The sequence below is a fragment of the Tamandua tetradactyla genome, chromosome 18 (assembly GCF_023851605.1).
Source record: "Tamandua tetradactyla isolate mTamTet1 chromosome 18, mTamTet1.pri, whole genome shotgun sequence".
Taxonomy (NCBI): Eukaryota; Metazoa; Chordata; class Mammalia; order Pilosa; family Myrmecophagidae; genus Tamandua; species Tamandua tetradactyla.
In genome coordinates this window covers 48,419,632-48,439,033 of record NC_135344.1, presented here as the reverse complement: position 1 = coordinate 48,439,033, position 19,402 = coordinate 48,419,632, and the positions used below count along the sequence as shown (strand labels likewise).

At 38.7% G+C, this 19,402-nt stretch overlaps 1 protein-coding gene across 15 annotated transcripts in view; it reads left to right on the top strand.

Moving 5' to 3' along the window:
• DTNA (dystrobrevin alpha) overlaps nucleotides 1-19,402 on the top strand; it is a 383,081-nt gene that overhangs the window by 319,540 nt on the left and 44,139 nt on the right. For 10 of the 15 annotated variants that reach the window (XM_077135650.1, XM_077135645.1, XM_077135648.1 and 7 more), the window contains 3 exons: nucleotides 1,410-1,487; nucleotides 2,060-2,152; nucleotides 13,535-13,622. In XM_077135650.1, coding sequence (XP_076991765.1) covers nucleotides 1,410-1,487; nucleotides 2,060-2,152; nucleotides 13,535-13,622 — 259 coding nt within the window. The remainder of the gene's footprint in view (nucleotides 1-1,409; nucleotides 1,488-2,059; nucleotides 2,153-13,534; nucleotides 13,623-19,402) is intronic. The other 5 variants (XM_077135654.1, XM_077135657.1, XM_077135659.1 and 2 more) reach the window with 2 other exon arrangements.

The following is a 19,402-nucleotide window of genomic DNA, read 5'->3' as shown; positions in this document are numbered from 1 at the left end:
TTTATAGTCTTAGTAAGGAGGTAAAGATCAATAATCTGCAAAAATTAATCATTAAGCTCATCAGGAAAGCCAATTATCCTTTAACAATCAAATTTCATTTTTGAAGTCAATATGCTAAATGTTTACTTTATAAATGAAATTTGATTTTAAATTTACCAGAGACATCACTAAGAATCTGATAGCATATCCTGTTATAAAAAAAGAATCCCAATTATAGTGTGCATAGTTCTAATATAACCATTCATCAATTTCTATTTTTTAACACTTCATTGTCTGAAAGAGGGGTACTTGGTAATAAAATGTAAAACACTGTGGTTAAAACTTTTAAAATAGAGAGAGATGGAGATAGATATATTGGATTGAGAATTTTTGAAAAGTTGTGGTAAAACCACATAACTAAGATTCTAGTAATTAGACACTTCTTATTCAAAGTCATCAGTTATTTTTTCAGTTCTCCTTTAGAGAAATAGTTTTAGGTAAAACAGAGTTGTAGGGCAAATCCTTACTTAGCCTGCATAGAAGCAAACTCTGTTTAAGCATGTTACTAATGCAATTATAACACTAAAATTTAATACCTTCTTTCCCAACAAAACACCCCGATTCATTATAGTAGCTCTTGTGAGGCTGTAGCTTGGCCACACTTTATTATTATTTATTTTCCTGTCTATACTTCAATAAAACTGCATTTTAAAATTTAAAAGCTATCATTTGAATTGTTAAATAAAATGAGCTCTCCTTATAATGGATCTAAAATGATAAGAATATGCTGTGTTGATAGGACTATATTCACCAGCTATATATTTTTACAGACACAAAGACTATGAATATATATTTATAAGGTTCAAAGGTTTATTTCTCTGTTTCTCTGAAAGTTTTCTTTGCAGCCAACGTGCGGTGACTAGTACTTGGACTGGTAAAGTGTTTCTAACGTGACAGCAATCTCTAAACAGATTATTTTCAAGTGTATTCAATTCACGAAGTTGGAGAATTTGGGAAAGTCTGGAGAAAGTCAAATTCTTGAGTGGGAACTAAAGGCTAACAGGATTTAATGATCTATTGAACTGTTTACATGATACTCTGTCCTGAATGTTGACTGAGTTTTCATTATGTCTAGGCCTATGCAATCGAAATGCTTGGTTGTTGAGCAAATAGCAAAGGCCAGTTCTGCAATCATGGCGGTCTGCGCATTAGACCGTGACGGCGGTTCTTGGGCTAGGTTTCTGCTCTGCGTTGAACCCTGTTGAAATTTGAAAACGTCTTGAACATTTCAAAATAATAAGGGATCTGTCCATAAGGGATCTGTCCAAATGACGCTTGGATCTAGACTTGGGAGTTTCTGTTGCCAGTTTCCGTTCTTGAATGCATTGCCGTGTTTACGCTCTTTTTGGCTTTCCCGTCTTATTAACCAGCTCTCCTCCCAAGGACAGTGACGTAGAGCAGAACAAACTGCTGGCTAGGGCTGCTCCGGCTTTGCTGAAGGGCAAAGGGTAAGTGAAAGACGGCGTGCTGGGACACTGAATTAACTAAACTAAAAGTGGAGATTTCTGGTGTCAAAAATGCTGTGTCTGAAAGACTATCTTTGATGTGGTAAAAGCAGTTCTCTTATAACCCAATTAACAGCACCGAGTAGTTATTTCAAATAGAAACATCTGTGTGGTTCGTCACTTCCCCTCATTTCCTTTTTCTAAAAATGTCTAAGGTGAAGATTTAATTTTTTTTTTTCTGAAGGATACTAAATCTTTGCTTGCAACCCATTTTAATGCATTTACCGTCCGGATGAATGGCTTGCTGTTAGTGGTTTGAAGAATGCAAATCTGTAATCTTGAAAGTGACCTCACCTAAATGGAAGTCTTGATTTTTAAAGTTGGTGAGATGGAATCGTGAATTGTTTTGCTTGGATTTTGCTTGGATTTTTTATATAGAACACGACTTACTGCTCTTCCTTTACTTGCTTGGTTTTATAAATGCCTTTTCTGCCACAGATTCACTCCTGCCTGCTCTGCTTATTTCTGCCCAGCCCGCCTAACAAACCCCCTTTTTTTCCTCCTGCCCGTTTCAGGATTCAGTACAGCCTCAATGTGGCAGACAGGCTGGCTGATGAACATGTTCTCATCGGCTTGTATGTCAACATGCTCCGGAACAGCCCATCATGGTTAGTGCAGGGTTGGCCTCTTGGCTCTCCTTAGAGAGGGGAACAGTCTGATTAGGTGACCAGTAGTCTCAGCAAAGGGGAAAGGCACCAGATGCCAAAGATATCACTAAGACCCTTTTTAACCGAATCAATTAAAATGTCTTTGTGATGTTAGTTTGAATGCTTCCAGCCACTGTACCATAGAATCCATACTCTTGTTTTTATCTTAGCTAAAGAGAGAAGATGTATAAATGGTCACTGGGCTAAATATTAGCATTCCAGTGGATGCAAGACTCTGGGGTCCACCAGTCCATTCTGTGCTGTCATGTCAAATTACTACATGATAGTGGTAGAAGAATTTTTCTCATTCCACAGACCTGGCTGTCTCTGCTGATTTGGAGAACAATGCTCCAAATCATTTTACAACAGAGTGAAAATAAAGAAAAGTGATGTGATGGGATGATAAAATGGAAAGCAATTCTTTAACAGTAATAAGAGGGGTGGGGGTATAAGAGGAGATACTCTTTCAACTCTTCCACTACTTACAGATATTTCTGAGTAACCGCCTTGTTAAAGCCTACTTTCCAGTCCCAGAATATGCAAAGCTTACTTTCAGCTGTGTTAAATCAAGGAATTTAGAGAGCTCTATGTATTAGGATAAAGGCATTTTATAAAGTTTTCCTCTTTCTATTTAATTGTGACATACGAGACTCCTCCCATTGATAAAAGTTATTTGACTTTAATAAATGTGCATTTGCGATATGAACCAAAGTAAATGGACAGAGCATATATTTATCATATGTATGTTTCAGCCAAGTTTAGACTGCTGTTTACAAACTATTTAGCAAACCAGTTCCTTAGAAATATTTCAATTTCGTTTAAACAATTCTGGTTTTCTCTGAACCAAGGAACCATGGATTTTTGGCGGTTAGAACTATTAAATGAGAAATGGGTTGAATTCCTCAGCCTACGTGGTCCCGTTTCCTCTACTGCTTCACAAAAGGCAGCCCTAGAATACACAGCAGTCACTGGCTGTTTCTCCGTGCTCACTGCTCTCATCACTTGGTATTATCAGTCACCTTTTGTTTCCAGGATTCTTTATTTCCTTGACTCTTTACAAAGTTTTTCCTATGCCTGCTTCTGATGCTTTAGAACAATTTTCGCAAGAGTAGTATGTGATATGATTTTAGGTGATATACTGATGAGCTTTTTATGTTTTAATAGTTATATATTTATCTACTATATATTTTTAAATCATATAACGAGCAACCAGTTTAATTTTTCACTATATCCTTCCCTTTAAGGAGGAAAAAATGCACTATTTAGCCGACCTATGAGGCTCTCTTTCTTCAAATTTTTCGAGCTTCTAGATCAAATAGTATCTCCACATTTTCAAACCTCAGCCTCTCAAAACTACAAGAGGAAAGAATGATTGCTTTAGTCTTAGTCCCAATGAGTTTGGTACCCCAGTGTCATATGGTAGGTGGAACAATAGAAATTAATACTGAATCACACACAAAAAAATGTATTAGTAATCCTCAAAGACAAATAAGGTCGGCGGGCCACGGCGGCTCAGCAGAGTTCTCACCTGCCATGCCAGAGACCCGGGTTCGTTTCCCGGTGCCTGTCCATGCAAAAAAAAGAAAAAAGACAAATAAGGTCAATATAAATTCAGTCATGTCTGAAGGCAATGATGAGACTTCACACTGTCTCCTCTCCCCATAATTCTAAGCATGACCTAGTTATTTCTACCACACTTCTTTGACCTTTTCTTAATTAAAATTGTAACAAAGAAATCACCAAAGAGAAAAGCTCAGAGTTTGTCATTACTAACCCTTTTCTCCTACTACCAGTGATTAGTCAATTGACTTGATGGTCAGTTACGACTACAAAACTGTCTCGGCAGAGACACCTCACAGCTCCTGATGAAAGCTAGATGTGGTTTACACTTTGGAAACAGCGCAGAATTTAAGACTGGCTGATGAAGCAGACTCTGTTTTAATAGCTGCCCTCTATATTTCTCCTAACTTTTTTCTGACCTAAAAAAATTTCTCTTTCTAATTTCTCATTTTTTCTTCCCTTTTCTTTATGTTTAATGAGATCCGAACAATTCCCCCACCTGTCATGATCATAGAAATAATGTCGTGATCACTCACCGCCTTTGTCTTCATTGTAACTGTAATGCTTTCCCATCATTCAATGTGGGTGAGACCCAATGATGATAATAATCATTCTGTCACTTGTTAAGGACTTGCTGTATGCTAAGTATTATGTTCACAGCTTTAGATACACAATTTCTTCCAGTCCTTCGAGTAAAATCAATTTAGAGAGTTTAAGGGACTCTGCCTCAGTCACACAGCTATTAAAATACTAAAGTGAGTATTCTAACCATTAGCTTCCTGCTTCCAAGCTTGAAGCGCCATGATCATTTGCCTCTGATCATGCCCACCTGAACACATATTCTCCAGGAAGCTTTCAGATAACTCTTCCACACTGTGTCCTCCATGCATCTGTGTACTGAAATTGCATATGCGACTCTATTATTTTTATTTCATTTTTAATAAGGAGCTTGAGCACATACTGTGACAGGAAAAGTCATTGTCGATAAGCTACCTTTTATGTATTTAATTCCACGTGTTGTGACTTCTCATTTAAACCGTAAGCTTCGAAAGGGTAAGAATTTTGTCTTCAGGTTCTTTTATCTCCTCATAGCAGCCATAATTTGTATAATGCATTTTACACTTAGAAAGCGCTTCACAGATGACAGAGCCCTTTCCCACACATTATTTAATTTGCTCTTTGAAACACAATAATGTTGGATATTAGTATATCCATTATCACCAATAAGCAAATGAGAGCTCGAAAACATTCTGTGACCTACCCAAGGTCATATGCTAGTTAGAGCTGACACACAAGTCACGGAGCCCCCTCTCTCCTTCCCTCCATTCCTCACCCTCCCTCTTTTGCATCCTTCACGAGGTATTCTGTGATTAAGAACCTAATAGCTGTTCTTGGATGAAGACTTTGTTTCTGTGATTATTGTTACATGCTCATAATTCACTATTTGGGGGTCTTCTACCCTATATTAATTACTCAACACAATGCAAATAGTCTGCTGATAAATTGAAGAAACACACGTTATTGCTGGGTTTGATGTCAGATAAGTTATATAAATAAACTGCAGCCCCAGGTAGAATTTCTGCTGCCTTCCTAATTCACTGACATTTTAGAAGTCTTAATGGTTTTCAAGCACCTTCTCCAAAGGAGAGAGGGATCTCAAAATGTAACATGGTGAAGGCTTTTCCTGCCTCCCCCCCTAAAGTTTATCAAATGCCTGGGCTTGCTGGCATTTTACAGGGAGTGTCTGTGGCAGGCCAACCAAGGGATTGGAATCCAGCCCCAAACCTCCAATTCCTACCACAATTATATCGTCAGTACTTACCAGTCAGAAGCTTCTAGCATATCCCTCTCAAATCGAGACAGGCCCCAAGTGTACGGGGGACAGGGAACAGCTAAAGGCTACAGTCTGCACGCGCTGATCAACTACTGTCACTTGGTTAGACTCCTGATTTCATATAGCTAGGTTAAAAACTGTGTATTTGTATTGCCAATAGATTTCTTGCTACACGAACTGATATTCCAACTAGTTTAAAATAGCTCCACAATATTTTATGCTTTAGAGAAACCATCTACCTCATATTAAGGATGCCTGTATCTGGGATCGTTTATGAGGTTTAGATTTGTATTGTCTTGCCTGCTTAAAACCCTTTCAAAGATTCCTATTGCATTTAGTTTAAAACTCAGACCCCTCACTATGGTCCACCAGCCTGTGTGTGATCTCACTCTTGCCTCCTGCAGGGTCCTCCTACTAAATCACAGGACTTAGTCACGTTGACCTTTGATCAATTCCTAGAATATGCCAAGCCCTTTCCTACCTCTTGGTTATGACACTACTGTCTCCAACCTGCCTGGAACATTCTTCCCCATTTCACTCCTGCCTCCTCCTTCTATACACATAATGGCTGGTTCCTTCTCTGGCTTCCAAGCTCAGACTAAAGTGACTGCAATGCGGTGCCCCGTGTTAGTCTCTATCACCTATCAAGTGCAATCACCAGTCGGTTGGTTGGTTGGTTTACTGTCTGTCTTCCCAGCTAGGGGGCAGGGACTCTCTCTGACTCCTTCACCTCCATATCTCACGCACCTAGTACAGTGCCTGGCATACAGTAGGTGCTCAATAAACAGCCATTGATGTTGTAGGATATTGGTAGTGCTATAGGTATAAAGTTCCTTCCTACCCTAAACATAATTGTTAGGAGGCCACACCAAATCGTTTTTTACTAGTTAAAAATAAAATCACCTGTTACAGAGTAGCCCCTAAATGAGTGTTTAGTGAAGGAGTATAAAGCAGATAAAGAAGTAAAGTATTAAGCTTTCCATGTTAGAAGTAGTATATGTGGATATAGACATCAGCAGCTCACTGACATGGGAAAAGTAACAAATAACTCAAATGGCATTGGGCAGAGATTTAAAAACAATTTTTTAAAATGTCCTCTGATTTCTTCCTCTACACCATTGAACCTATTGAACAGTATGCTTTTAACATTTTTTAATATGTAAGATAAGATTTTTAGTAAATGTTCCTGATTGTGTACAATGTACACTTACTGCAACCTATTGAAAGAAAAAATGAAATTGTTAAGTATGCTTACTGATAGTGTCCCTTTTATATGCTTTCATTTCCTTGTTATCACTACTCCTTTTCTTCAGTAAAATTTTTAGGAGCTTCAGTTATAGAACTAGACTTCTGGAAAAGGTATTTCATTAGAATCCTAGAAATACGATTCTAGAGAATGTGACACCACTAATGCACGTACCCACGCTAGCTGTATTATGCACACAGAAACTTTCCATGCATAATCAGATCATAAAACCTAAGGTCATTGATTTTAAGATAAGTTCATTTACCTATGATAGAGTCTAATAAATTTTAAGTTTCCTTGGAAAATGAGCATGACTCTGCCAATCTGATGAGAGTATAGATGTACATTAGCTTGTGCAGTACTGGGCACTTGAGAATAACTCAATTTTAGTTCCCCACTTCATTTTGAAAAGGATTTAAGGCATATAACAAGTTAAATATTTAATTCCATTTTGTAAAATCTGTCCATTATACACAATAGAAATAAACTGATAGTACATGGATGTTCACCAATATTGTTGAATGGATGAACTTCAAAGTATACTTTCCCTAAACGTGCTTAAAATAAAGAAATCAGAGTGGGACATTATCTCATGCTTGATAAATTGTGCAAAGAAGGCATTTTGCTTAGAAATTCATGGTAAAGTGCAGCTTCACATTCAGGAGCAAGGAGAAAGAAGTATAGGCAATCACTGTTAACTAACTCCTTCCTTAGTTTAGGAAGTCAGAGATATAAGGACTACCCATTGCTTTTGTAAAAAAAAAAAATATATATATATATATATAAATATATATATATATACATCTTTCATTGATTAAACTAAACTATCTTTCTTCTTTTTGGTATAACCAAGAATACTGGTCAGTAACCAATTGCTCATGTTCTCCTGACCAGAAAGCTAATTTATCAATGAGGAGGTAATGGTGCAGAAATGGTCATACCAAGACACTGCTATCAATTTATACAGGAAGTTTCATGTCCCTTTAGAGATAATAATAAAAGGAACAATAGTTGCCCCCATAGAGTCTTATGTGCCCTGGGATTGCTCTAAGCACTTTATATGGTAAGCTTCCCAACAAACCGTGAGTTAGGTACCGTTGTATTCCTGTTTCATAGATGAGAAAACTGAGAAACAGAGAGGTTAAGTGACTGCAGGTCACTTCAGTGACTGTAGGTCACTAGGAGGTGAGAGAACTGGATTTTGAATCCAAAAGTGATCCAGTCCATCCTCCCCCCACCCCACTCTCTTACAACATCCCTTCCAGTTATTCATTCCTTCTAGGATTGATTATGTCTTTCAAGTAGGAGCTTACCTCTTTCAGAAGCCATCTGCTTCCCTAATCTCCAAAACAACAACAACAAAAATAAATGTGAACCAGAGGAAAATGTGCTATGATTGGGCATGGGGGTGGTCTGATGTTAGAAAACATGAATGAGTATAATGGCATTTCCATGAGTTTTAGCACCTGTGCAAAGCAGATCAGGAATCTGCACCCAGTGACAGAATGAGTCATATTTTAACTATGCCAAATGTGCATAATTCATAGTTCAGTTTTGGGTGATTTTAGATGGTGTAGCTAGTGATAAAATACAGTATTTCATCTGCATTTTTCTAATGTTCTCAAAGTGTTGAGGGTGCAGGCAGAGCCAAGGAGATAGAAGTGGGCCAAAGACCATGCTACCATAAACCAAAGAGGGCTAACCTTATTCATTTTCTTGTCAACTCATTCTGAAGTGATCCCTGCTGTGCTCCAAGTCCTGGGCTAAACTCTATTGGTGAAAAGATGGAACCATTCTTCCCCCAAAGAACTTACAGTTTAGTGAAGAATAAAGATGAATGAGAAGGCAATTAAAATGCAAAGGGACGCCTACTATGTGAGAGACCTGGGTTCAATTCAGGCCCATGCACTTCACAAACAAACAACAACAACAAAAATTCAACAAATGGTGCTGCAGTGACTCACATGAAAGAAAGAATGAAATGTGACCCCCCCCCATACAAAAGCAAAAATACAAAGGGATTATACCTATAATGAGGACAGTGCAGAACAAGTTCTAAGGGACAGATATATATCAGGGCCATGACCCTGAGCTCAGAGGTTGGGTATAAGGATAGGAAGTGGTAGTAAAGCAGACACCAGGGTGAATAGACCTAGTGGAAGTGGGTGAAGGAGGCAGGAGACTGTTCAGGGCGGAGAGAGTGATACACATGAGGAAGTAAGAGAAGGGTAGTGTGGCAATTGGAGTATGAAGGGTAAAGGATGAAGCTAGGCCATGTAGAACCTTTAAAAATCTTATTTAGGCACTTGAGAAATGAGAAGCATTTGAAGGATTTCATGCATCGAAGTGTTATTGCCAACTTCATGTTGATCACTGAGTACAGGATAGAAATGAGTGGGAGTGAAGGGCAGGATAAGTGTAAAGGCAGGATGCCTTGCTGGGAGGGCATTACACTAATTCAGGAGAAGGTGATCATGGCAGGAGCAGAGTAGTGACCGTGGGAATAGAGGGGAATAGAGAAATTTAAATTTGCACAAGGTAGAATCCATGATCTTGGTGAACAGTTGTAACAGTAGGATGTTGATGTCAGGGTCTAGATATAGGAATTTGAAGGCACCCCTATAAAATAGCCATCATTGCAATATACAGTAAATTCATAGTATTATTATTAGCCTGAAGATTGTCATTTCATGATCTCCTTTCCTTTCCCTTTAGACCACTCATTAAAGAGCCAACACTTAAAGCTGCAAGAGCTTGTTTCACCCACTATTATTCAGTCCCATAAACCCACTTCTCAGAGCCCCAGAATTACATCATTCCTTTCCACCCCATCCCTGACTAATTTCCACTCCCTGACATCCACATGCCTGAACAGTGCTCTATTCACATAGCATTTTGCTCTCAACTAACATGAAACAGGAAGTAACCTGGTAGAGTAACTCTCCAATTACATATTAACTACTAATGTATTCTCAGGCAGTATCCCTTCCATAAGCTATTTGCACTTTAATAGAAGAGTAGTAAATGAGGCCTAGTGGCCTTCAAAAATTAATATCTAGTGATAAAATTCCTATCACTATTCACACAGTGGAAAAAAAGGGAAAACATAGAAGTGTTTCTGGTGCCTTTTGGATCACACTATTATTTACTTGAGCGCTCCACCCCAGAAGTTCGTACAGGCCCCCAGGGAAACCAGAGAAAAGTGAACAAACCCTGATTTTCCAGGATCTTTGCTAAATCACAACTAAACTAAACCCTACCTTAGATAAGGCCACTTGAATTTCCTAGAATTCCATTTTAGAAATCACTAGCAATAGACACTAGCCATGTATTTGGGGTAGAAAGTGGAGAGCTTTCAAAATAATGAATTTCCCTACTCTGAAAATAGATCTAAGCAGCAGCCACTTTTTAATTCATCATGGTCTTATACCAAGATTACTGATTATAAAGTCTTGAAATGAGTAGCCAGGGATGGAGAAAGTCTTGGAATCAGTATTTATTTTAATGCTTTAGGATTTATTGGCCATTTATTTTCAACTATTTGTAATTGAAGCCTTGAAATATGGAATTTATCATAGAAATGCCTCATTCACCCTTGTATAATTTGAACATACTGAAATGGCACATGTGAACTCATAAATCGTTTGTGTGCACAAAGGGGTAATATATCACTCCACCCCTCATTCACTCAGCTCTGAGGGGAGAAAAGGCATGGAAGCATGAGTTATAGCCCACTAGACATAATCCCATAACTTCATGTCTTACATTTCCAGGAGACTTTTTTAATATAACCTTCATATTATGTATGCATGCTGGTCATTCATGATAAGATATGCTTTTAACATGAGGTTTCTGTTATCAAGGTTTTTGTTTTAATTATTTATTTACCCCAACACTTAAACTTTGTTTGTTTGACAAAGTCACTTCCAGGCAGTCAAATACATCATTTTCCAGGGCTTGTGGCAATGGGCCCCACTATCTACACAAATTGTGTTGAAACTGTGTTGAATTAGGCTTATGCTCTCTAATATACCAGCAAAAAATAATAAACATTAACATCAAATTAAATTGCCTCTTTGTGGCATAGTTTTATATTTAAAACAAAGACAATGTAACTTGCTATTTTTATTGAAGCTATAATAAGGAATTGAGTCATTATTTTAACTATTTCAGAGTACATTTTTTATAAAGTGTGTAAACATCTGCTTTAAATCATCATTTTTCTAAAACTAATTCTGTCTTTTGCTATTGAAATTATTTACTTATTCCATTTCTGAATTTGTATGCAAATTCAAATCTTAATCCACAGGGCTTGATACCATACATATATGAACTCTGCACACTAGAATTTTCTCTCATAAGGCACTGTTTGTAAAATACCGCACATACAGAAAAACAACCACTTTTAAAGGCTTACATTTAGGTTCATTTCATGTGTTTGGATTTTCCATTTTATTTTCAAGATTTTCTAGAGCTTTGCTACTCAAAGTGTGGTCCTTCCACCAGCAGTATCAGCATCTCCAGGGAGCATGTTAGAAGTGCAGGTTCTCAAACCACACACACCCCAAACCATTCACGCCACCCTCTACCACGAAATCAAACACTGCATTTTCACAAGACCCATAGGTGAAATGTTTGCACATTTAAGTTTGAGAAGGCCTGCTCTAATCAGTTGTTCAATATTAGATGGCATTTTGAAGGAGACATGAATCAGTGAATTTGAACAAGTCTATATAAGAAGCAAATTTATAATATATTAACTTTTTTTAGCATCGTGCTTATTGTGTTCCAGGTATCTATCTAGATGCTTTTTACATCCATTATCTCAGTTGGACACGAGGAAAAGGAAGACTCTTTTTTTGTGAGAATGGAGAAGTGATTTGGTAAATGGAGAAATTCAAGAATATCCTAGGCATTTGTTGTACCCTGGAAGAAAAGGCTAAAAGTTCAGAATAAGAACAGGTATAGTTTACATATGAGAGGGTGTAGGCTAGAGCAAAGATAATGGAAACAGAAATATCTTCTGAATGGTCAGAAAAAATGTTGCAATAGTGGTTTCAGGGAAGGGCTATTTGGAAATGATATCGCTAATGTGCCAGAGCACATGAGGATTTTCATTGATCTTTTCACTTTATTAAAAAAAAAAAGATTAAAAGACAATTGTGTTGCATGTTTACTTTATAGGTAAATGTATATGTAAATGATATAAAATGCATGTTACTTTCTCTGGATTCAAATCTTGATGGAGAATTCTTACAATCTACACATTGGCATAGGAGTGTGTCATTTTTAGTGTATAACCAACGATGAGTATTAATTTTTTTTCTATAAGGAAAATATGTAAACTGATGAAAAACAACACTAAGTATGCTTGGGAATGAAAGGAAATAGTTTCTAATCTTGATTTGGACGTGACCCACACCATAACTGATGAAACAAACTGTGACCAATTACTTTATTTAACAGAATTGGTGTTACTGATAGATCTCATAGAATTTCTTTAAATGGCAACCAACACTTGGTCTTGAGTGAAAGGCTTTAGGGAATCAAATTATCTTATCAATGAGAGCATTGATAAGGCTTCTGTTTGCAATAATTTTTAGGACCCTGATCATCCTTATTCTAGTAGGAACAATTTCTATAAATCTATAAGAAGACATTAAATAATTCCCATTAATGTCATTGGGACATTGCCCACTATAACTGTACTTCTCTATGTACACTATAACTGTACATTAACCACTATAACTATACTTCTCTAGAAGGAAATTTTAAATGCCAGGTTGCCTGGATAGGAATATTATAAATGAGAGCGGTATGGATTTTCTACAAATTACCCCCAAAAGTTAGCAGCTTAAAACAATGAACATTTATTACTTCATGGTTTCTATGGGTCAGAAGTCTAGGATTGACTTAACTGGGTGACACTGACTCCAGGACTTTCATGAGGTGGCAGTCAAGCCATTGCCAGGGCTGCAGCCTCATCTAAAGGCTCTGTTGGGGGGACCCACCCACATGATGACAGGCTGGCTCCTGTCCCTCCCTCAGCACATAGGACTTTCCACAGGGCTGCCTAATGACATGACAACCAGCTTCCCCGGGGGCAAATGATCCAAGAGAATATATGAGAGAAAGTGTGCCCGAGATGGAAGACGCGGTCTTTGGTCTTTGTCTAACCTAATCTTGGAGATGATTTCTCATCACTTCTGCCATATTCTACTCATCAGAACAAAGTCAGGAAGCCCATCCCACTCTCAAGGGTGTGCTGCCAGGAGAAATGAACCACCCAAAGCTTACAGTTATTTTGTATCTTTCTTTCCTTCTTGCTGCTCCATATTTTCTAACCCTCTTGTTTTGGGCATTCATTATTTGTATAGTAAAGAAATAATGTTAAATGGAATAAAATGAAAGAGAAGTTCTCTTATCAGAAATGTTGATCAAAAAAGTCACTCTTCTTTGGAGCTTTCTTAGAAGACAATTAAATTGTCTGAAGGCAGGGTTTATTAAAATGGTCTTTCTGGCCACATATCATTAGATCATGTCATGAATTCAAGTTTGGGATTATTAACCTAACAATGTTCTGTAGAGCTTTCCTTTTTTTTTGCATTGAAAAGTTGAGCTAGCAAAAACCCCTGAGGGTAAGACAAGGGGGCCGGTCTTCCTCAGTTGCCTGACAGCTTCCTTCTTCCTCTGTTCCCACTAGCATGCTGGATGGGTCCAGCCGGCTTGATGAAGAGCACAGGCTGATCGCCAGGTACGCGGCCAGGCTGGCGGCAGAGTCCTCCTCTTCTGTAAGTAGTTTGAGGGGCACTCACCCGTCGGCATCCGGGGGCCTCCGGTTTCATAAGTCAAGTCCATTGTTCTCATTACAGTTGGTGTGAGTTAGCAGGACGAATTGTATTCATTTATTAATTATGTGTTTGTTGCTATCTTTATGGTATCTTGGGGATGAATTCCCAGTTAAAAAATGGCAGACTTGAGGAACAAAACCATCTACGTGGGCAGTACAACAGTAGCTTAGTGGCAGAGTTCTCACCTGCCATGATGGAGACCCGGGTTCAATTCCCGGAGCCTGCCCATGCCAAAACAAAAAAACAAAAACATCTCCAGTCAGTAATGATACTGAGATCGCACAAACCCCTGGAGGGAAGTGATGGGCCCCTTAATGGGTTTAGAGGAGATATATTCAGGGAAGATGCTAGGCCTAAAGCTGAATAGTTTCAAGTGACACTTAAAAATATACTAATAGGACGGTGCAACAGTGGCTCAGTGGCAGAATTCTCGTCTGCCATACCGGAGACCCAGGTTCGATTCCCAGAGCCTGCCCATGCCAAAAATAAATAAATAAATACTAATAAAGGCAATAAGGCTAGTTCCTCTCTCCATTTGCTGTAGTCTCTAAAACGGATTCCTTTAATCAGAATTCATCTGTGCTGAGTTGAGGCCACTGCCCCCAGTGCATCACAAAGGACAGTGGTGGCAGGGGAGCAAGGCAGGGAGCTGCGGCCTGCCCTTCACATAAGATGTTGCAGCTGTTGGAGCCCTTCGTGCAAAGCATTTAACTAATGATCCCTGATGGCAGTCTTAAAATGACCCATTGTATTAGCCCTGGCGTTGCTCTCTTCAGATGAGTGGCTGTGACACTGTTAAGAACTGCCATGATTGTGATGGAAGGGACCCCGGGCAGGCTAAAAGCACACTTTATGGCCCCAAAATCAGACATGATGAAACAGAGATATAATTGGAGTATGTGCATCCCTAAATGCCATAAATAAAGAACAAAAGCCTTAAAGAAAATTAAATTGAAAGGCCAGCTGAGAGTATGAGAGAACCAGATTTCAGGAGACGTGAAGTACGCTAGAAAGAAAAGACAAGATGAAGTTTCTAGCAAAGCCTCCCTTCTATTTTTCCTTGCATATAGCTCTATAGACACACAGTGTCATGTAGTAAGGCACAGGTCAAGCAGTGTGCACTCCGGAATTTGAGCCCCAGCTCTCCACAGTCTCATTCAAAGCAATACCTTGTTGAGTTCAGTTTCCTTATCCTCAAGTAGGGGTAATTATAATTATTGTACTTGCTAGCCCTACTCATTTTCAGGGTCAACTGATATGATGAACAGGTATGAAAGAGCCACATAAGCCAGAGGTCACAAAAAAGGCAGCCTACAGACCAGACCTGTCCCACAGAAAAGTCTTGTTTGGCCTCCGCAATGTCTCACCCACTCCCACCTGAGTTCTGTGTACAAGTGTGTTTGGATGCCCTCATACTAAAGCCTTTTGTAAATATTGTCACTACACCTTTATTTCCTAATTATTGAAGTATTGTTGGAAATAGCCTTCTTTTTTTCCTTGGAAGACAGCCAGCCTTCCCCATAGTTGTCTTTTTTCCAGAACAGTCTGGTATTTGCACTGCTCATCTCCTCAGGAAGAAATTGATTCACGCCCTATGCCAGCCTGGCTTAAAGATCTTCTGAAAGTGTTCAGGAAGTACCAGGGACATGGCGGAGGTCTGTTGTGAGAGTCTAAATCTTCCTGTGGACAAAGGAGAAAGCAAGGAAAATTGGCATTCGTGATCTTTGCCATATCACTGATGAAATATATATATTTATGTTTTTTTTTTTTTTTTTGCACGGGTAGGCACTTGGAATCAAACTTGGGTCTCCGGCATGGCAGATGAGAACTCTGCCTGCTTAGCCACCATGGCCCACCCCCTGATGATTTTGTTTTTAAGTGAAACCTCATGGTTGAAATGAACTATAATTTCACAGAGTGATCTTCATACTATTCATTAAGTTCTGAGGAGTGGAAAATGCCACTTGCCTACAGTTTTTTGTTCATTTTGTTGGGGTCTTTTGTGGAGGTTTTTTCTTTTTTTTCTTTTCTTGCTTGTTTTGCCATAAATGGCAAACTTTTTTTCTGACTGCATAGAATTTGGAAAACATAAACAGCCAAGATTATCTTAAACAGTACTAATACTGAAACTTGCATTTCAATTAAAATACAATATTTATACTATCTAATGCCAGAGGGTCCAGTGAAGTGAAAATAATGTGGTCATAAGCATTATATAGAAAAATCTATATATGAAAAGTACTATTTTAGAAATTACAATGCTATCAAACTTTGATAAGAGCATCAATTGCCAAATGACAACAGTTAAAATAAAAATAAATATCAATCAAAATGACATTGAAAGAGAGAAAACACAGATCACCACCTGGCTGTGGTAGCTGATGTGCAGAAGTTTCCTGTTGCAAAAGCCGAGTCACACTACAGATCACTCTGGATCCCTGAGTCCTCCCATCTTAACCCCCCTCCTTCCTTGGGAACCTGATGATCCAAGAAATCCCCTGACATTTTTGGATCTCTGTAGCAGCAAACAGGGCAACTGAGAAATCCTGGAACTTCAACTCTACTTTGGCCAATATTCATCTACCATGATCATTTCCCCATTGAGCTTTCTCTCGGTCGACAGAGCTGCCAGCCACCGTCCTTGAGCTTTCTTCAACTGGATGATAATCTGGGTTTGATAAAAGGAAGTAGTGTTTCCCAATTCCTTGTCCAGCTCTTCACCCAGCTTCATGTAGAGGTTACAATTCTGGGACGTGTAGTTTGGGTTTCTGTAGACTTTGCCAAATGTCTTGTCTATCTCTAAGCAGTTAATTTCCTCCTCAACTGAATTTTTCTGGAGTTGAGGGACATGTTTGTTTGTTTGTTTGTTAACTTTTTTTTATTGTATAGTGTAACATTTCTACAAAGCAAAAAAATAAAAAAGCAATCGTTTTCAAAGCACTCTTCAAAACATGGTTACAGGACAGATCCCAGAGTTTGTCATGGGCTACCATATGATCCTCTCAGATTTTTCCTTCTAGCTGCTCCAGAATATAGGAGGCTAGGGGGCTTAAATACTTTTTATCATCACAGTCGACTTTTTTCTCCTTTTTTTTTTTATGTGAACAATAACATATATACAAAAAAGTTATAAATTTCAAAACACAACACCACAATTAGTTGCAGAACATATTTCAGACTTTGACATGGGTTACAATTTCACAATTTTAGGTTTTTGCTTCTAGCTGCTCTAAAATGCTGGAGACTAAAAGAGATATCTACTTAATGATTCAGCATTCATATGTCCTATCTTCTATGTATAATTCCACCATTACCTTTGATCTTTCCATACCTCTCTTTGGGGTTGTTTGGGCTATGGCACTTCTAAATATTTGCTATTGGAAGGGTATGTCACTAATATGGGGTAGGGAGATGGAACTATCTGATGCTCTGGAGAGGCTGGGCTAGGTTTCAGGACTTATCTGGACCAAGGACCCATCTGGAGATTGTAGGTTTCTGAAAAGTTACTCTAGTGCCTGGAAACCTTATGGAATCTTATATATTGCCCTAGGTATTCTTTAGGATTGGCTAGAATGGTCCTGGTTGGGGGTTTGCGGGTTATGATACCAGCAGGTCTACCTGAAGAGCAACCTCCAGAGTAGCCTCTCAACTCTATTTGAACTCTCTCTGCCACTGATACTTTATTAATTACACTTCTTTTCCCCCTTTTGGTCATGATGTAATTGTTGATCCCACAGTGCCAGGTCTGGATTCATCCCTGGGAGTCCTCTCCCACGTCACCAGGGAGACTTTCACTCCTGGATGTCATGTCCCACGTAGCGGGGAGGGCAATGATTTCACTTGCAGACTTGGGCTTAGAGAGACTGAGGCCACATCTGAGCAACAACAGAGGTCCTTTAGAAGTAACTCTTAGGCATACCTATAGGTAGTCTAAGCTTCTATGCTACCTACATAAACTTCACAAGAGTAAGCATCATGATCAAGGGCATAACCTATTGATTTGGGTATCCCTAAAGTTTGACACAGTATCAGGGAATTCCCTGATGGTAAGATTTAATAGTTCCATAGTCTTTCTCCCCTCCCTCAGGGGACTTGGCCAATACGTTTTGATTATCTGCTTAATATACTCTAAGATGTTTCCAGGCATTACAATAATCTATCAGAATTAAAGGACCTTCTTATTCTGTGCTTCCTGTGTTTCCGTGGTTAAATGAGCTATGCGGATATGTTAAATTAGATTATGCACTATAGAGAATTTCAGTTCCAGATCAAATAAGCCTTTCTTCCATTGATCTCAAAGAGTATGTGTGGTTCTAAAATATAGACACTGTCTTTCTTACCCTTATGTTCTGAATTACTTTAACCCCAACCTGTTTGATTTCATTCTTGTCTCTAAATATCAGCTTACATATATAAAACAGCCTCACAAAAGCCAGAAATAAAAACCACCGCTCTGGACTTAATGTGTCTACTCTAAAAGCTTACAGTCTAGGCCCCTGTTTTCTTATAAGCACTTTCTAAAGGTGACCATCCCATTGTTGTTTTTCTGTTTCTGGCTTATTTTGTCTCACCAAATGTCCCACATGTTCATTCACAATGTTGCATGCCTCACAACATTGTTCCTTTTTGTAGTGGTACAGCCTTCATTCATAAGTACAGGACATGTTTTTGATGGTCCCCAGGCATTTGAAGTTCCATCTGAAGCTCTGTTCTAATTTTCAAGCTTTGAATTTTCAGACTGCAAAGAGGCTTGCTCATTTTGGAGATCTTATTTGTTCTGTATGATCTTTATTCATTTTGTTTTCTCGCATCCTTTTTTATTTGTTGTTTTGCTCCTTCAGGTCTTTTAGAGGAGACATTTATGTTCACAGCATCCATGAATTTGTTCAAATCAAATTTCGACTGATAGATTAGGTGGTCTCCATTTTCTGTTTTCCAATTTTTGCCTAATCCCAAATTGCTGTCATCCAGGCAATCCTCTCTAAAGAGACCAGGCAGACTTGTGATCTTCAGCACTGTCTCTGCCAAGAGATTTTATCTGAATTCCTATTCCTTCACTACCACTTTCATTCATGTATTTGAGTGTTCAGCATTTGTATCAGTTCCCACATTCTTTGCTCCCATCCTGCTTTTCTTGGGCAAGCACTCATAGACTTTCCTGAAGATAAGAGTTTCCATTCAAATCATCCATTAATCCTCTGAAGTTGTTCTGTATACTTCTGAGATTCTTTTAAGGTGTTTTTTGCATCAGCCTCATGGGACTGAAGGGATTCTGCTGCCTCTTGGAGTGGCCATGTCTGTCCTTAAAGGTGAGCCATTATCACTCCATGAGAAGAAAGCTTATGGAGCTCACTTTTCTGTCCTTTTTCAAGAAAGTCCACCTCAGGTGAAGAGCTGTGCATATTTTTTTGAGTTCTGTCAAGCACCCACTATATAATATCAGAGGACTGGCCTCTACCCCAGGCAGTCCAGAGGGCTTCACAGGCTCTTGTTAAGCAGGCCAGTCTTCTCACAAGATTTTACTATGTTCTTTAACATGGGCCAAACATCTTTTGGCTAGCTCTTTCTCCTTAAGTATGATGGTTCTTTGCTATAAAAACAACCATAACAGGACCTCCCAGGGAAACCCAAAGGGACCTGGGCATGTCTCAAGCATTCAGACAATGCCAAAAGAACAAAGTACAACTGCTCTAGGACCAGCTAGGAAAACACTCTGGTGG